The 20073-nt window shown below is 44.0% G+C and overlaps 2 protein-coding genes and 1 non-coding gene across 10 annotated transcripts in view; 2 read left to right on the top strand and 1 right to left on the bottom strand.

Moving 5' to 3' along the window:
- Nucleotides 1–20073, bottom strand: part of LOC119964622 (E3 ubiquitin-protein ligase RNF170-like) — a 72388-nt gene that overhangs the window by 51245 nt on the left and 1070 nt on the right. The gene's annotated exons all lie outside the window — the stretch shown is intronic.
- trnak-uuu lies at nucleotides 8200–8272 on the top strand. The gene has a single exon. It is a non-coding gene; the product is annotated as a tRNA-Lys (tRNA).
- LOC119964621 overlaps nucleotides 8782–20073 on the top strand; it is a 34447-nt gene continuing 23155 nt past the window's right edge. For all 8 annotated transcript variants that reach the window (XR_005460338.1, XR_005460337.1, XM_038794351.1 and 5 more), the window contains exons 1-3: nucleotides 8782–9016; nucleotides 18035–18084; nucleotides 18174–19268. Coding sequence is in view for 6 of the 8 variants with exons in the window: in XM_038794351.1 (XP_038650279.1) it covers nucleotides 18066–18084; nucleotides 18174–19268 (1114 nt within the window). In the remaining 2 variants the exon portion in view is untranslated. The remainder of the gene's footprint in view (nucleotides 9017–18034; nucleotides 18085–18173; nucleotides 19269–20073) is intronic.

Raw genomic sequence — 20073 nt, 5'->3', positions numbered from 1 at the left:
AGGGATCTTGATTTAAGATGGGACCGACAGTGCATCTCCTGAACCAATCAGCTTAAAGGATTGAGAAATAAACAGAGGAAAGAATGAGAATAAGGGAAATTCAATATAAAATTAGGGACAGAAAGAGTAATAAAGAGAGTGAAATCATGAGTGAAGTAAGAGAGAGATAGAAAGGAAAAGCAAGAAACAACATTTAAAAATACTAAACTTGACATTTTAAAGATCTCCAACAAGAATTAATTTCCTAATGGAATGAGATTTTACACCTTAATTGTTCACTTTCTGGGCCAGACGTTGGTGGGCAATTGAGAATGATCACATAATTAAAAGAGTGCTTAAAGCTTTAGAACGTAAGAAATCAGAGCTTTAGTGGGTTATTCGGCCCCTTGAGCCTGCTCTGCCATCAAATAAGGTCAGAACTTCACATTTTCCCACATTATACTCCATTTTCCATATCTTTGCCTCCTCACTCAACCTATTCATATCCATCTGCAATTTCCTTCTCTTCACAACATACCTTTCTACCCATCTATGTGTCTTCTGCAAATGTAACTACCGTGCCTTCAGTCCCCTCATCTAAGCCATTGATATAAATTGTAACAAATTGAGTCCACAGCATAGATCCCTGCGGAACGCCACTTGCCACATGCTACCAATCAGAAAAAGACCCATTTATGCATACTCTCTGATTTCTGCCAGTCAGCCAATCTTCTATCCATGCTAATATGTTACCATGAGCTTTTATTTTCTTCAATAACCTTTGATATTGCACCTTCTTGAATGCCTTCTGGAAATCCAAGTGCAATATGTCTACTGGCTCACTTTAGCCACAGCGCATGTCATTCTTTCAAAAACTCCAATAAATTTTTACCTTTCACAAAACCATGCTGAATCATTCCGATTACCTTGGGCTTTTTGAAGTGCTCAGCTATAACCTTGGTAATGATAAATTCAAACAACTTCCCCATGATAGGCATCAAGCTAACTGGCCTAAGGTTACTTGTTTTCTTCCTCCCTTCTTTCTTGACTAGAGAGGTTATATTAGTTATGTTCCAGTCTGCTGAGACCTTTCCAGAATCTAACAAATATTGAAAAATCGTATCTTCTACAGTGAATAACAGAAGGAATATATTTGTTCATTTTAGCCACCATTTCCTTATGTTTTACTATTAAATTCCCGTTGTCACACTCTAGAGGACAAACACTCACTTTACTTATACTCTTTTTTTCTGTTTAAATACCTGTAGAAACTCTTGCTTTCTGTTTTTACATTTCTCGCTAGCTTCCTCTCATACTTTTTCCTGATTAACCTTATCGCCATTCTCTGCCATTCTTTATATTTTGACCAATCATTTGTCCTGCCAATCTTTTTTGTGTTTTTCATTAAGTCTGATGATTTCCATAACTCATCTAGTTCACCATGGATGGTGGGTCCTCCCCTTAGAATTTTTCTCTTTGTTAGGAATATATTTACTCTGAATATTCTGAAATATATGCTTAATTGTCTGCTACTGCTTCTCTATTGCTCAATCCTCGAGCCCATAATCCCAGTTCATTTCAGCTAGCTCAGCTTTCATGCCCACATAGTTGCCTTAATTTAAGTTTAAAATACTAGTCTAGTGCCACACATTTTCCTTTCTAGCCGAGCGCAAAATTCAATCATACGGTGGTTACAGCTTTAATTATGGCCATTAACTTTCTGTGGCAAGTTTAATTGTCAGTTCAAATTCAAATGAAGGAACTTCAGGAAACTCATGGGGAGGTGTAGTATGTTGCACAGGACACACAGGGCAAGCTTGCTAATATTTCCCGTGTGGCTCTAAGATTATAAACTCCCCCACTAACTACAGGCAGGTTACATGGTACACAAGGTCAGCCTGAATGTAATGGCCAATGGAGTGAAAGGACTGGTGACTTTCATCTGGGTCCCTTGTGTACATACTAGTACTGTGTTAATAGATAAATTTATCTTTGTTACTCAACTGACTCCTGTTTGCCATTACTAAACTGGCGATGAGGATAAAAACCAGAAGCAGTTAACAGGCTATTCTGCCACCTACGGCGTCTCTAAAAACTTGACCTATGGTACGTTTGACAACTATCCCTTTGTTCATTCGCTTTGACGCATTTGAACCTGCCGTTGATTCATGGAAGCAATATACAGAATGACTCCGTCATTTCTTCAAGGCCAACAGCATAACCAAAAACGACAGCCAAACAGTATTCTTGCTGATGGCCTGTGGTGCTCACACATTCAGTGTTATTCGGGGCCTCACATTTACAGTGGCACCGAATACAGTATCGTTCAACCAACTAGTCACGCTTGTGAGAGACCATTTTAACCCTACACCGTCGAACATTGTGCAAAGGTATCAGTTTAATACAGCAGAACACGGTAACCTGGTTGAGAACAATCGCAGAATATTGCGATTATGGGCCTGTTCAGCGAGGGCGGCCGTTGAAGCGGATATGCTTTGGGATCGTTCAGTTTGTGGGCGTCCGTCGAAGCGGATATGCTTCAGGATCGTTCAAATTGTGGGATGAACAATCATAAAATCCAGAAGTGGCTTTTGGGTGATATGTCCCTCGGAAAGTGCAGTCCTGGGTGTATAAGAACTACAGGGGATGGAAGCTAATGCCTTATGGAGCTCAGCCCCAGACCTCGTAACACCAAGCCTCGACCAACGCCCTCGCCGGATTCGGGTGAGGCTGACAGCGCATCATGTGAGAGGTGTGGCCACAGGAGTCATTGGCCACGTCGCCCACATTTGGGACAACGTCCTGTCCATTCATCCCATGTTGCACGTTGGCCCTGTGCTCAGGCCCACCATGTCGATGACCCTGAGGAGGCTGCCGATGAGTTGGACATGGCTCAACTGTCTGGCGTGCCCCGTGCCACTCCCGTTCAGACTCCTATATGTGTCAATGGATATCCGGGTGGCTAATTTTCTCTTTTGTATCGCAACACTACTCATGCTGTTTTAGGGGTTGCTCCATCTGAGCTGTTGATGGGTTGCCGTTTTCGTACTTGGTTACGTTTATTGCTCCCAGATATTGGCATCAAAGTATTCCGCTCACAAGAAAAACAAAGGGCGTTGTCCTGATGGGCATCATTCCCTGTGCTGTTTCGCACCTGACCAAAGGATCAGCACTCGCAGATTCAATGAGGGTCCTGGTTGGCTTTCAGAGGTCATTGTTCATCAGACCGGTCTCGTTTCATACCACGTCCGTGTGCAAGGCTGGCTGATGAAGCGTCATCTTGATGCCAGAGACTCTGCTACTCCATTAGATCCTCATTATCTCTCCTCTATGGCGTCGCCTTGAGGACCTCTATCCCCGTCTCAGCTGGTTCCGCCGCTGTGCAGTATATGCACCCTTTCCCATCTTCTTCTCCTAGGGACACTGAGATGCCTGATATTTGGTCATTGGATTCTGATATGGAGACCCAGACCTCTGAGGTCATCGCCCAACCACCACCTGGTGGTTCTCCACATCAATCCAACAGTGAGCACCGTTCTCCAACTCAGTATATGCTGGTTACTCCAGTTCCTCCACCAGGAGTCGATGTGCACCGACCAAAGCGCCTGCATCAACCACCGCCCATCGAGACTGGGCTGGATTCTTCTGTTCTGTCTTCATCACCTGTTCTACCAACCTCTTCTTTGTCTTTGCATATTCTATGTTATCCTCATGTGTCCCTGAGGGGGTCTTCAGACTTGATGGGGTGGGGATGTGTGTAGTAACCCACAAAGCACACATAGGGCAAGCCGGCTAATATTCCCCATGTGTTGAGATATATGAAACTCCCCGCTAACCACCAGGTGGGGTTACGTTGTACATAAGGTCATCCAGAATATAACGGGCAACGGCAAGAAAGGACCGGTGACTTTCAACTGGGTCTTTTGTGCACATACTACTGTGTTAATAATAAGTTTATCTTTGTTAATTAATTAGAGATGGTTTGGCAGGTGATGTGCTGTAGCTGTATGATGTGGGTCCCATTGCGAGCTGCAGTGACAACATCTGCAGCAAGTGTTGGTTGCGCGAGGAACTTCGGATCAGAGTTGAAGAGCTGGTGTCTGAGTTTCAAACACTGCAGCACATCTAGGAGGGGTAAGAGTTACCTGGACACTTTGCTCAGGAGGCAATCACACCCCATAGGTTAAGTACCTCAAATTCGGTCAATGGTCAGGGATAGCAGGGTGTGACTACAAGTGAGGCAGATAGAAAGATCCTGAATTCAACGGGGAACCTTTGGATGTGGTATATCTGCATTTCCAGAAAGCATTCAACAAAGTGCTGCACAAAAGGCTACTACACAAGATAAAGGTGCATGGCGTTGCCGGTAATGTATTAGCATGGATAGAGGATTGGTTATCTGACAGAAATAAAAAGTAGGGATAAATGGGTGTTTTTCTAGTTGGTGATCAGTGTCTAGTGGTGTGCCTTAGGGATTAGTGTTGGATCCGCAATTGTTCACAATTTACATGATGATCTGGAGTTAGGGACCAAGAGTAATGTGTCAATTTTCGCAGATGACACCAAACAGTGGTAGGGCCAAGTGTGCAGAGGACACTGAAAGTCTGCAGAAAAATATAGATAGTTTAAATGAGTGGGCAAGGGTCTGGCAGATGGAGTTCAATGTTGATAAATGTGAGGTCATCCATTTTAGTAGGAATAACAGCAAAATGGACTATTATTTAAATTGTAAAAAATTGCAGCCTGCTGCTGTGTAGAGGGACCTGGGTGTTCCTGTGTATTAATCACAAAAGATTGGTTTGCAGGTGCAGCAAGTAATTAAGAAAGCAAATAGAATGTTGTACTTCATTGCCAGAGGGAAGGAGTTTAAAAACAGGGAGTTTATGTTGCAGCTGCACAGGGTGCTGGTAAGACCACACCTGGAGTACTGTGTACAGTTTTGGTCTCCTTACTTAAGAAAGGATGTACTGGCACTGGAGGGGGTGCAGGCGAGATTTACTAGGTTGATTCTAGAGTTGAGAGAATTAGCTTATGAGGAGAAACTAAGTAGACTGGGATGATACACTTGAAATTTAGAAGAAAATTATGAAGGGGATAGGATAGAAACAGGGAGGTTGTTTCCACTGGCAGGCGAAACTAGAACTAGGGAGCATAGCCTCAAAATAAGGGGGAGCAAAGGTAGGACTGAGTTGAGGAAGAACTTCTTCACCCAAAGGGTCGGGAATCTGTGGAATTCCCTGCCCAGTGAAGCAGTTGCGGCTACCTCGTTAAATGTTTTTAAGGCAAATGTAGATAGATTTTGAACAGTAAATGAATAGAAGGTTAAGATGAGTGGGTGGGTAAGTGGAGCTGAGTCCACAAAAAGATCAGCCATGATCTTATTGAATGGTGGAGCAGGCTCGAGGGGCCAGATTGCCTATTCCTGCTCCTAGTTCTGATGTTCTTATGATTGACTCCTTTTTGCCATTACTAAAGGAGGTTAACCATAAGATGCTGTTTTTGCAGGAATGCTGGGGGGAGGGGGGAAATTAGTCCTTGATTTGTGCATGAGACTACCACCGTGGCCCCATAAGCGACCCCAAGCCTGATAAGTTGGCTCAGATCCAACCCGAGACACTCGCTTAGGATAGCCAGATTTTCAAAAGTCAAAATGTATGATTGCTAAATTAGCTGATGACACAAAGATAGGTAGGAAAGTAAGTTGTGAAGAGGACATAAGGAGCCTCCAATATGGATAGGTGAAGTGAATGGGCAAAAATATGGTAGATGAAATAAGATGTGGGAAAATGTGAACTTCCCCACTTTGACAGGAAGAATACAAAAAGTATATTACTTCAATGGAGATAAATGACAGAACTCTGAGGTGCAGAAAGATCTGTGAGTCATGGTAGAAGAATCAGGTACATCAAAGGCAAATGGAATGTTGTTGTTTATTCTAAGGGGAATGGAATGTAAAAAGCAAGGATTTTTTGCCACAGATGTGGTGTTGGTGAGACCACATCTGGTATACGGTGTACAGTTTTGGTCTCCTTACTTAAGAAAGGGTATAAATGCCTTAGAAGCAGTTAAGAAAAGGTTCACTTGACTGACTCCTGGGATGGCGGGGGAAGTGGGGAGGGGGGGGGGGGGGTGTCTGTGGTATTCCATTTTATGAGGAAAGTTTGAACAGATTGGGCCTGTATCCATTTGAGTTTAGAAGAATGAGAAATGATATTATTAAGACATATAAGATCCTGAGGGGGGATTGACAGGGTGGATGCTGCCTCCATTGCTCCTTTATCGGAGAGATTAGAATGAGGGACACAGTTTAAAAATAGGTGGCCCCCATTAAAGACTGAGGTGAAGAGAATTTTTTCTCTGAGAGAGTCATCAGTCTTTGGAACTCTCTTCCACAGAGACTGTTGGAGGCATGGTCATTGAATATTTTTAATACAGAGATTGATAGATAGCTGGCTAACAATGGAGCCAAAGGATAATGGGTCTAGGTAAGAATGTGAAGTTGAGGTCATAATCAGATCAATCATGGTCCCATTGAATGGTGGAGTAGGTTCAAGGGGTGAATGGCATACTCGTGCTCCTGATTCATATCTATATATGTAACACCAGGACACATTGAAAAGCTATGGGAATTGGGGCTCCATGATGATTAATATGTTGGGCATCCCATGGCAGGAGTCTGGTGGAAGGCAGTTGATGGTGGGAGATCACGTGATGGCATCTCCCAGAATATGTCCAGCCAGAGTAAGCAATCCTATTCCGTGGATCATTTAAAAGGCGTGAACAACAATGGGGCCATTATTACGATCCCAGACCAAACCCCAATAATGGCTAGGATACTGGACCGAAATCCAAATATTTGAGTTTATTTGTAAGGCTGTGCGGAAAGAATTATTCACTCCAGGGGTGGTTGCATGAAAAATTGGGTTTGAATATTTCTAAAACAAAACTTTATTATGAATACAACATTAAATTTTTTATTTTCACACTCAAAAAGAATAGCTTATAATTACCCCATAACACTACGACACAATTTCCCATTGAACACAAGGAAAGAAACATGTAGCTCTCAATATATCTTAAAATTAGCATGCATAGCGTAATACTTGCTTCATAAAACTGATTTGGCTCCAGTTAAGAGCCCTTCAGACTCTGGCTGAATATGTTCAAAAAGCAGGTTCACCTGGTGTGTTTCAGCTTCTTCCTTGTCCCCATACAAGAGTGTTCTGCTTTACAGATAATTACTCTTTTATAATCATCCTACTGTGAGGGAATTGTGGACTCCAGGTCAGACAGATCAGAATTCAGCACCTCATTCTCTCAAAGCTTCTCCAAAGCTAACTGCCTCTCTGCATTCCTAAGCTCCAGCAATGATGTAATCTCCCCAAGTTGAAAAAAAATTATCTCTGCAGGCTGAAAAATTGCATTAACTCTCCAGGGTCTTCCCCGGTGAAACCACATGTCTCTGGTCAATTTCTACTGTTGTTTCCGAGAAGCAAAACAAAATAATTTTTAAAAACGTGACCACTGCAGTCAAGCACACCAACACCCGAAGTTTTAAACCCTTAAATTGTCCCAATATTTAGAAGCCAATATTTCTAAAATCCTCCATTCATCACAGCCATTAATGGCAAAACATTAGTGACAACTTCCTTGAGGACATCAAGGAGGCTGTCTGTGGGGGAAGAGGACTACATGCCCACTTCATGCAATTTGGGTATTTACAGGAAGAACAGCATTTAATTCAGATTTACTTCCCCCAGGCCCATTTTATATTTGAAAAAGGGAAATGGTGAAAACCAGGACATTTGAACCAATTTTAGGAAATTGTCCAGACATTTAATGAAAAACGGAGCATGTCACTTGACAACTGCTGGACAATCCTGAACACAAACCACCAACCTGTCCCGGCTGACGCATGCACAGACACAGTCTGCATGGAAGAAATCCACAACAAAATGTGCCCTGGGAAAGTCTGATTAGTGACACAGGACAAAAAGGTGAATTATGGGACAGTCGTGGGGAAATCTGGGCAAGTCGGTCACCTGGCCTTTCAAACTAGTCTTCTCCACATCATAGTCTTCTTCAAGAGAAACTGTCACAACTTCTCCAATCTCTTCACTTAACTGAAGTTCTTGATCCCTGGAACCATTCTTGTCTTTTCTGCATCCTTCTACATCTTCACATCCTTTCCAAAGTATGGAGATGTTCAGCAGATCAGGCAACTTGATAGCTCAGTCGGTAGAGCATCAGATTTTTAATCTGAGGGTCCAAGGTTCAAGTCCCTGTCAGGGTGTTTCTTTCTGGATGGCACGGTAGTGGTGTGCACTGTTGCTTCATGGTGCCAGGGTCCCAGGTTCGATTCCCACTTGGGTCACTGCTTGCAGAATCTGTACGTTCTCCCTGTGTCTGTGTGGGTTTCCATTGGGTGCTCCGGTTTCCTCCCACAAGTCCCGAAAGACATGCTGTTAGGTAATTTGGACATTCTGAATTCTCCCTCCGAGTACCCGAACAGGCACCTGAGTGTGGTGACTAGGGGATTTTCAGTAACTTCATTGCAGCGTTAACGCAAGTCTACTTATGACAATAATAAAGATTATTATTATAGAGAGAAAACGAAATCAATGTTGACTTTCCAGGTCTTTGGTCAAAACTGTGGTTACTTTTTATTCAAAAAAGTAATTTGCTCATTTATATGTGATGCTTTCTCTCCCTCACACTGTGTTGAGAAAGTGAGAGGGAGCCACATTTCGAAACTTGCGTTTGGTGTGTACAGGTTGTAGTTTGGCCAAGAGGAGACACTGTAGTCCGACCGAGCCTGCCTCCATCTTCTGTCCACATCAAACTTGGGCTGCTGAGAGCGCAGAGTTCGGCTCCGAGACCCAGACCGCTACCCCCACAGCCCAGTTCCCGCCGCAGGAGAGGCCGCCGGACCCGCTCCCCGAGGCCTAACTGAGTCACAGCGGCTCCGGGAGTCAGTGAGCCGAACCCAGAGACGTTACCCAGCCGCACACTGAGCCTCTACTCGCCTGGGCCCCGGGTAAGATTTAACTTCGCTCGTTGCAGGGTCAGAGCAGAAACCGAGCGGGGACTGCCACGATGGGGATGGGATGGGACTGCAACTGGGCGGATGGGAAGGGGGGATGCAATGGGGGGAGGTGGGTGGGAAGGGGGGATGCAATGGGGGGAGGTGGGTGGGAAGGGGGGATGCAATGGGGGGAGGTGGGTGGGAAGGGGGGATGTAATGCGGGGGGTGGGAAGGGGGATGCAATGGGGGAGTGGGAATGTAATGGTGGGATGGGTAGGGATAAATGGAGGGGGAGGGAGGCTGGGGGTGGGGAGCGGGGGTGTGTGGCTAAGGAGAATGGGGGCTGGGATGGATGGGAGGCTGGGGTAGTGGGTAGGGGAGGTGGGGCTGGAGTGGGAAGGATGGGGCAGGGATGTGGGGCTAGAGCAGGAGGGGGAGGCTGGAGCCAGAGGGGGAGGTGACTAAAATTAGTGGTGGGGGGGGGGGGGGGGGGGGGTGTAGATTGTGATGGGCAGCTGGTGGTGGGGAGTGGAGTTGCTGGGGGGGGGGGGGAGGGGTACGGTCAGTTCCCATCTGAGGAGATAGAAACAGAGTTAACATTTCAGGCCAGTCACTTTCTCACACCACAGATGTTGTCTAATCCACTGGACAACTCAGCATTTTATAGTTATGTGCAGTTGATCTATTGTTTAGAGATGTGCAACTGTAGATTATGATACTTACAGCCAGAAACGGGGAATGTATAATAGGGGACAAAGAAATGGCTGAGTAACTAAACACATACTTTGGTTCTTTGTTCACAAATGAGAACAAAAATCACATACCCGAAATGTTGGGGAACGCAGGGTTTAATGAGAGGGAGGAACTGAAGGACATCAATTTTAGTAGAGAAATGGTGTTGAGGAAATGAATGGGTTTGAAGGCTGATAAATCCTCAGGGCCTGATAATCTATATCCCAGAGTACTTAATGAAGTGGCTTGAGAAATAGTGGATGCATTGGTGGTCATCTTCCAGGGTTCTATAGACTCTGGAACAGTTCCTGCAGATTGGAGGGTAGCTAATGTAACTCCACTATTTAAAAAGGGAGGTAGAGAGAAAACAGGGAATTACAGACCAGTAAGCCTGACGTCAATCGTGGCGAAAATTCTAGAATCTACTATCAAAGATTTTATGGTGGAGCACTTATAAAATAGTGGCAGGATCAGACAGAGTCAGCATGGATTAATGTAGGGAAAATCATGCTTGACAAATCTACTGGAATTCATCGTGATGTAACTAGTAGAGTTGACAAAGGGGAGCCGGTGGATGTGCTATATTTGGACTTTCAGAAGGCTTTTGCCAAAGTCCTGCATAAGAGATTAATGTGTAAAATTAAAGTGCATGGGATTAGGGGTAGTGTTTTGAGAGTGATAAACAAAATGGTTGGCAGACAGGAAAAAAAGAGTAATGGGGTATGTGGAGATCGGTGCTAGGACCCCAGCTATTCACAATTTAACTTAATGATTTAGATGAGGAAACAAAATGTAATATGTCTAACTTTGCAGATGACCCAAGTTTTGTGGGAGGGTGAGATGTGAGGAGGATGCAGAGATTCTTCAGTGTGATTTGGAAAAGTTGAGTGAGTGGGCAAATGAAAATTGCTTATTGTCACAAGTAGGCTTCAAATGAAGTTACTGTGAAAACCCCTAGTCACCACATTGCAGCACCTGTTTGGGGAGGCTGGTACGGGAATTGAACCACGCTGCTGGCCTGCATTGGTCTGCTTTAAAAGCCAGCTATTTATGCAGATGCAATATAATTTTGAGAAATGTGAGGTCATCCATTTTGGGCGCAAAAACGAGAAGGCAGATTATTATCTGAATGGCCATAAATTAGGAGAGGGGAATGTGCATCGAGACCTGGGTGTCCTCGTACACCAGTCACTGAAGGTAAGCATGCAGGTACCGCAGGCGGTAAAGAAGGCAAATGGTATGTTGGCCTTCATAGCAAGAGAATTTGAGTACAGCAACAGGGATGTCTTGCTGCATTTATGCAGGGCCTTGGTGAGGCCACACCTGGAATATTGTGTGCAGTTTTGGGCTCCTTATCTGAGGAAGGATGTCCTTGCTCTAGAGGGAGTGCAGCAAAAGTTTACCAGACTTATTTCTGGGATGGCTGGACTGACGTATGAGGAGAGATTGAATCGGTTAGGATTGTATTCGCTAGAGTTCAGAAGAATGAGGAGGGATCTCGTAGAAACCTATAAAATTCTAACAGGACTAGACAGGATAAATACAGGAAGGCTTTTCCCAATGGTGAGTGTGTCCAGAACCAGGGGTCACAGTCTGAGGATACAAGGTAGACTATTTAGGACAGAGATGAGGAGAAATTTCTTCACCCAGAGAGTGGTCAGCCTGTGAAATTCACAGGAAGTAGTTGAGGCCAAAACATTGTATGTTTTCAAGAAGCAGTTAGATATAGCACTTAGGGCAAAGGGGATCAAAGGGTATGGGGGGGAAAAGTGGGATTAGGCTATTGAGTTGCTTGAATTTCGAGCGGGCTCGAAGAGCTGAATGGCCTCCTGCTCCTATTTTCTATGTTTCTATATCCCACACATTGTGTCGTCACAGTTGTCCTGTTTTCTGCACAGGACAGTTCACATGGAACCTGTTACCCATTGCTTGTAGATGATGCAGAGAGTTTGAAAGCTATCAGCTATTTTTGTTGAGGATTGGCACCAAGGTTGTTGGGTTGTATAGTAATGCTTTCCTCCTACTGAATCTATTCAGACTTTCTTCAGTTGAGTGGGTTGTAATAAAACAACATTGGTAATAGACTAATAATTAAATTATTCCTGCCCTGATATTGCTGTCCTTGTAATGGAATTCTAATAACCCTGAATTCTATTTGTTGACGAGAACATTCTTTGTTGAAGTCACTAAGGTTTCTTATTGAACCTCTATGCCAATAATCTATTCCACGTACTCACCGTCATTTTCACAAAATTATATCTCCTACATTTAATGTCTTTAATTTGTAACTATGACTCCTTTTGTACTTCTGAAAATGGTCGAAAGCTTATTTGGATCTAACCTGTCAAAATACTTCAGAATTTTAAAGACTTCCATCATATTCCGTCTTGGTCTTCTCTCGTCAATAGAATAAAGATCTGAGGTCGTCACCCTTTCCTCAAATATCATTAAAGAAATGAAGTATACTTCGGCAGTACAGCAACATTTCTGTAATGTATCAAAAGCAGTCAATTAAATTAATGACCAGTAAATTACACTATGTTTAATAATTAACAGCTGACTAATAAGATTGCATTCACAGAAATGATTTATTTCAAACTTCTGAGTTATTGTCCTTCAATTTCTGGAGTTTAAACCTGTAAGTGTACAACTCCCTTCCCGACTGGCAGTTAGTATTTTCACTTGGCTCTGCAACATGTACGCTAATTTGAAATGGAATCTGGACCTGAAGTTTCCTGATTTGAAATGGTTCAGACTAGTTAGCTGAATAAGCAATTTATGCTCTGCTTGGACTGGGAATCCAGATGAGCAGTTTCTTCAGAGGGAGCTATGCAACTTTTTAAATGCAAATACCAATTATTAAGTCAAATTATCATAGAATTTACAGTGCAGAAGGAGGCCATTTGGCCCATCGAGTCTGCACCAGCTCTTGGAAAGAGCACACTACCCAAGGTCAACACCTCCACCCTATCCCCATAACCCAGTAACCCCACCCAACACTAAGGGCAATTTTGGACACTAAGGGCAATTTATCATGGCCAATCCACCTAACCTGCACATTTTTTTGACTGTGGGAGGAAACCGGAGCACCCGGAGGAAACCCACGCACACACGGGGAGGATGTGCAGACTCCGCACAGACAGTGACCCAAGCCGGAATCGAACCTGGGACCCTGGAGCTGTGAAGCGATTGTGCTATCCACAATGCTACCGTGCTGCCCTATGGAAGGATCCAGTTTCCTTGATGTATATGTTCCATCCACCAGTATTCATACACATTTTTATTTGGATTATGGTATATGGTGAGGAGATAATCTGTTATGGTAGTTTCTTATTGGTCTTTGACTGATTCTTTGACAGTCTAACCTTAATGTGAGTCTGTCTCTTATTACTGTGGGGGAGCGGAGATAAATGCATTCATATTCCCTGGTGGTATGCAGAGACTCACACATCTGCCTCCAATTAGAAATGTAACGTAGCTTTTTGTTTGAACAACAGGATCTCTGAGAATGCTTTGTGATGTTTTTTTTAATGTTATTCTCCTCATTTACTACATTTTCATCAAATACACAACTGAAAGATAACCAACAATAACAAATACAATATCAATCCCCAACCAGCATCCCCTTCAAAATACAAACCCAAACACCACCCCTACATTCCAAATACAACAAAACAACAGACCAAAAAATGTCCACAGTCATCCCATACACAGTAAACAATGTACTTAACCCTGCCCTAGTGTTCTAAGGCATCCAGTCCAGTGCAAGATAAACAATGCCCATGAATTGTAGAACTCTTCCATCCTCCCCCTCAGTTCAAACATCAACTTCTCGAGCGTCAAAAATTCCAGCAGTCCCCCTGCCAAGTCAAGGCACGGGGGAGAAGCTGACCTCCTCCCCAGCAGGACCCACCTATGGGCAATCAGCGAGGCGAAGGCTAAGGCATTTGCCCCTGCAGCACGGGCTGGCCGACACTCCGAAAATGGCTTCTGGGGCTCTAGTTTGAAACTCAAATGTACCACCCCCGAGATGAGTTTAAAAACCTCCCTCTAATACCCCTCCAGCTTTGGGCAGAACCAAAACATGTGAACATGGTTTGCAGGGTCCTTCCACAGTGCTCACATATATCCTCCACCCCCTCAAAGAGTCGACACATCCTCGCCCTCATGAGGTGCGCCCTATGCACTACCGTTAACTGTATCAGCACCAACCTCGTGCACGAGGTTGAGGCGTTTACTCTCCGGAGTACCTCACACCACAGACCGTCTTCCATAACCTCTCCCACCTCTTCCTCCCACTTGACTTTAATCCCCTCCAAGGATATCTTGTTCTCCCCCAGAATCTTCCCATAAATCGCTGACACCGCTGCCCTTCTCCATTTCCCCTGTCATCAATACCCCTTCCAACAACGTGGAGTCTGGCGCTATCGGGAAGGTGTGAACCTACTTCTTGGCAAAATCCCAGAGCTGCAGATATCTAAATACTTCTCCCTCCCCCAGCCCATATTTCTCCCCTAACTCCTCCAGCCTCGCAAACTGACCTGCCAGGAACAGATCTTTTAATACCCTAACTCCCCTCTCCTCCCATCTCCGAAACCTCCCATCCCACTTCCCTGACTCAAACCTATGATACCCCCTAATCGGCTTCTCTCTTGACCTCGCCCCCAGCTTAAAGTGCGACCTAAACTGCCTCCAAATCTTCAGCGTTGTCACCACCACTGGACTCCCAGAATATTTACCTTGGCCATTGGGAACGGCACTGTTGCTAACGCCCTCAACCCCTACCCCCTGCACAGACTCTCCTCCATTCCCTCCATTCTGACCCACTAGGACTCTTTCTCTCTCTTCTCCCCCCCCTTCTGACCCAACTCCTCACCTTTTCAGCATTCGCCGCCCAGTAATAATACAATAAATTTGGGAGACCCAAGCCTGTCATCCTCTCTGCACAAGTACCCTCCTGATCCTGGCCACTCTCCTCCTCCCCCCCCCCCCCCCCCCCCCCCACACCCCAAATAAACGAGGTAATCAACTTGTCCACCTCTTTGAAAAAAACCTTTGGTAAAAAGATCGGCAGGCACTGAGATATAAACAAAAAACACATTCATTTTAATCACCTGCACCCAACCTGCCAGCCACAAAGGGAGACCTCACTTGCTTTGTCATTCAATGTTAAATTTTTGCTAAGGACCTCAGCTGGCAATTTACGTTCTCGCTGCATCCTTTGAAAAAAATGAAGACGTTTGTCCTTGAACTTGCCACGCTTAGTCTTAAAATGCCTTTGAAGATTTGAGGGTTTTAAACTGTAATTTGCTAGTACTTCCCTGCTTATAGCGCACATGGACTTTGCATTGGCACAATTAAAGCCAAACCTTAAGAAATCATCTTTATTTTATTTTGTTCTTGATTTCAGTTTCTTCTCGATGAGTTTTTCACCAAAGTTCCTGGGGCTGTGTATACAGCTCACACCAGCACTTTGTTGTCCTGCCGTGGACTTCCTTGGAAGCTCTCTCTAGTAGATTCAGTTGTGAGATCCTGGTTTGTTTGTGTCTCTGGCCCTTTCTTCCTTAATACAAAATAATCCATCTTCGGTTCTTCACACAGTCCTGTTGCTTGCTTGCTGGCAGCTACAAAGTGGAGAAATCTCTCCTCCATGATTTACACGTGGCGTCAGTGTACGTGCCAGGCGTGTGACCTCTCTGACACTGCCTCTGCTGGAAAGACTTCACTGTTCGTACTCCACTGTTCATATTTAAAATCCAGTCGCGGCCGGCATTCTTTTTTTTTACTTTGAAACTATTTCCAATACCTGGTTTTTCCAAGTTTATGACTTTTTACGACTGAAAATTAAAACAATTTCAGTTGAACCTTACATTTACACAAAAACTTCGTTTTAAATAAATTCTCAGTTCTTTAGGAATTTAAAGAAGCAGAAAAAAACGTACAATCTTCTTTTCACTTTACAAATTATGACTTTAGAGGAGATAAAGTAACTTGTCCAACACATACTGTGTCACAAAATTTCTTATTGGTTCCATTGCATTGCACTACCCAAATATCCAAGCCATCTCCTCCTCCGTTCTCACCAAAAGCACTTGCTTCCTGGTTTCCAGAGAATGGCGACACAAAATGATGACTAGGTTTCTCCCAGTGTTGACATGTGTCCGCCGTATAGACTGGCTTTGCTCGATCGGTATTCCTCGCCGACAAACCTGGCCTGGCTTCCCTCTCATTGTCCAGTAGCTGTATCCACCCCAGTCACAGACTGCTGACCACTGCCTGACCAGCACTTCACGTCATGGGAGTGCAAGCGGACATTGTGCTAGCCGTTGAATAGCTTGACCATAGAGGCGCAGGTCACATACTGCCGATCGATGGCGGGGGAGGAGCCGAGCAGCATGCAGAGAGCGAGCACCGGAGACGAGCTCCAAGCTGGGGCCACCACTGTTCGTACTGCGTGACCACGTGGTCGCCCATCAGACCCTGTCTGCGGCCGGCGTTCTTAAAAGCCGATCGCGGCCTTTGGGGACTTCTTTCCATGATCGGGAATGCCACAACCGACTGCTCTGTGACCCTCCTGATATCCGCCCGCGACCCATCCATGGGTCGCGACCCTGAGTTTGAAAAACCCTGTGATTGAATATGGGCAGCCGCATTTTGGATGAGCTGAAGTTGAGTGAGTGAAGAATAGAAGATTGCCAGGAGACCATTGAAGGTCCTCTATTATTAGATAAGATGTAGGGATGCTTGCTGATGATCGCACATTGATAGCACAATGTTCAGCCCATTCGCGACTCTTCAGATACGTAAGCAGTCTGTGCCGATATGCTTTGAGACCTGGACAATGTTCAGGCGAATAAATAGCAAGTGCCGTTTATGTCACACAAGTGCCAGGCAATGATGGTTTCCAAAAGGAGAGATTCTAACCACCTCCTGACATTCAGTGAAGTTCCAATTGCTAAATGCTTCAATATCAACATTCTGGGGTTGCCATTGACCAAAGCAGAACTGGACCAGCCACATAAATATTGTGGCTACAAGAGCAGATCAGAAGCTGAGATCCTGTGGAGAGTAACTCACCTCCTGATTCTCCAAAATCTATCCACCTTATACAAGGCAGGAGTGTGATGGAATATTCGCCACTTGCCTGGATGATTGCAGCTCCATCAACACTCAAGAGCTCTACTCCATCCATCCAGGCAAAGCAGCCTACTTTATTGGCATCCCATCCACAGACATTCACTCTCCACCCCAATGTGCAGTACCAATAGTGTTGTACCGTCTACAAGATGTACTGCAGCAACTCACTAATGCTCCTTCAACAGCACCTTTTCAAACCACGATCTCTACTACCCAGAAGGACAAAGACAGCAGCTCATGGGAACGCCATCATCTGCAGGTTTCACTCCTCGCCATACAGCATCCAGTATAGGAAAAGGGGTTCCTTCATTGTCACTGAGTCTAATTCCTGGATCTTTCTTCCCAACAGCACTCTGTGTACCTATACCATATGGACTGCAGTGATTCAAGAGGACTGGTCACCTCTCAAGGGAAATTAGGGATAGGAAGTAAATACTGGCCTAGCCTGTGACGTCACATCCCATGAATTAATACATTTTTAAAAATGGAGTCTAGAGATGAAAATGCATGGATGAAGGTTTCAGCAGGAGATAGATTAGTGTAGGGAGGGAAAAAAGAGTAGACCATTTAGCCCTTCAGTCTCTTCCACTGCCATTTAGTGAATTCATGGCTGATCTGCAACTCGATTCCATATACCTGCCCGTTTCAATATCCCTGATTAGTTTTGGCTGACAAAATTCTATCCGTCTCCGATCAAGTTACTAAGTGATCTAGAAGCATTTGCGAAGGGAGCTGCAAACTTCTATAACCCTTTGTTGTGCAGAAGTGTTTTTAATTTTGCTTCTGAAAGATCTGGTTATATACCTGCCCGTTTCAATATCCCTGATTAGTTTTGGCTGACAAAATTCTATCCATCTCCGATCAAGTTACTAAGTGATCTAGAAGCATTTGCGAAGGGAGCTGCAAACTTCTATAACCCTTTGTTGTGCAGAAGTGTTTTTAATTTTGCTTCTGAAAGATCTGGTTCTGATTTTTAGGCTGCGCGTCCTCGTTCTAAATTTCCCAACCAGTGGAGAAGCTATCTATTCCCTTCATCGGCTGAGATGGTCAATATTGTAGAGGTGGTATTTGGCAGTTTTTGTAATGGTTTTCCACTTTTTCCTGAGTTAAAATAGTCTCCTTTCTCATTCAAAATGTAATTTGCATTTTCATTTGTTACAGGTAATACAAGACGGAATTTGACATCAGAAGTATGGAAGTCAAAACTAAAGGTATGTCAAATTAGAAAGTGTTTGATACACCATGGCAAGGATTTACATTATTTTTGGTGAACCTTTAAACCTGTTTCCTTCCTTTTCAGATTATACATTCTCAAAAGAAAACCATTCCAATTCAGTGTTTCACTTAACACGTGAACACCTTGAACTGCTGGTGATTTGGTCCCATTGTCATGGTAACCAGTGTACATTTACCCCAACTTGGAGGGAGATTGTTGAAGAACACCAAAATGGAATCCTGGCTATTCTATGGGAGTGTGAAGCCGGTCACTCCTACCATTGGTGGACTGGAGGCATGTGTCCATTACCGAGTGATCAAGATAAATTCAGAGGCCAGCCGCCTTCAAAATCCAAGCAGTTGGAAGATATGTTAACATCAGCTGTACAGACAAGAAAACCACACAGAATTAAGACTACTGATGGGGATTTAACTAAAGAAACTGATTCATTGGATGGCTGTTGTAAGCCTTTTCTATCTCCTGACAATAAAGCAGTCCGAAATGGAGCGTCAGTTTCACAAATTCCTTCTACCCACCATTCATGGAGAGAAACAATATTTAGTGGTGACAGAGGGAAACTGGGTGTCAGTGGCACAATGGGTGAAACACAAGCTGGCAAGAAACCAGATATTCTGCACATAAAAACTGAAAAAGAAGAAACCTCAGACTTCAATGATCAATGTGTAATTAAAGATGAAAATAGAAACCAGAATCGAGAATTGAAAAATTATCATTTGGGTAATAGTTCTTTTGCTGCAGGACAATCAGCTGGACACAATATATCTTCAGCTGACACTTGTAGTGTATCAAATGGCTACAGAAAACGGTCATCATCAGTTCCTGATGATCAGTGCTCTAGTTCATCAATAATGTCTCACTGTAATAATGGCAAAGTACACATTGCAGAACTACACCACTCCCCCCATCCTATGTCCAGAGGATCTTGCTTAACTGGCAGCTTAGTAGAGAACACCATGAAGCCATCAGATGTGTCAACTGGAGAGTACTGCATTGGGTCGGCCAAGCTGGCAAATCATGACCGGAGTGGATCAAATCTGGGGCCACTTTTGGATTCTGACTATGCTAGGTCCTTAACCCATAATCGTGTTAATTCTGATGTTGGCAATCCTGAATTACACTGTGACCCTCCAGATCCATCTGGGCAGGAGGGGGTTCTCGGTAACAACATTTAAAAAAACCTTTTGCTAGCGTATCAGAAAGTGTTCCAAGTGTTTTCACAGTCACTTAAACTGCTGCTTAGTAACTGCAAGTATACTGTATCTTGTACCTTTTTCCTTTTTAAACTGAAGTAATGCAGTAGTGCTTTCACAGACCACATATGTATTTGGGTGAATGTTCATCCATGCTTGATGCTTCTACCCTCAAGAGATTTATGCAACTATCTAGGATTTTGCTTTTATAACACTATTTTAATTAGAAATATGTTCAATGCAGAATAAGGTAAACTGTTGTATTCTTAGTATGTACATTTGTCAGTGTGGACTATAACTTTGCAATACACATATCAGTGGCAATGACATGGTGATATTGTTGCTTGATTAGTAATCCAGAGAAGTAAGGCAATGCTTTGGAGACCTGGGTTCGAATCACACCATGGCAGATAGTTAACTTGGAATTTAATAAAAACCTGGAATTCAAAGTCTAAGGAAGACCATGAAACCAAGTTGATTGTTGTAAAAACTCATCTGGTTCACCTGATGCCCTTTTCGAGAAGGAGATCTGTCATTCTTACCTGGTCTGGCCTATATGTAACTCCTGACCCACTGCAACATGGTTGACTCTTAAATGCCCTCAGTTGAAGGGCGATTTGCGATGGCTGGACCAGCATTTATGGCCCAATGATGCCAACATCCCATAAACGAATTATAAACAAACCTGGACCAAAGCTTCATTTAAGTTTACTTAATTAGAACATCAGTTGCATTATTACCACACTAATTGTTGACATTTCTGGCAGAAGTAG

The sequence above is a fragment of the Scyliorhinus canicula genome, chromosome 4 (assembly GCF_902713615.1).
Source record: "Scyliorhinus canicula chromosome 4, sScyCan1.1, whole genome shotgun sequence".
NCBI classification, from domain to species: Eukaryota; Metazoa; Chordata; class Chondrichthyes; order Carcharhiniformes; family Scyliorhinidae; genus Scyliorhinus; species Scyliorhinus canicula.
The sequence above is the reverse complement of the archived record's forward strand: the minus strand, read 5'-3'. Positions and strand labels throughout refer to the sequence as shown.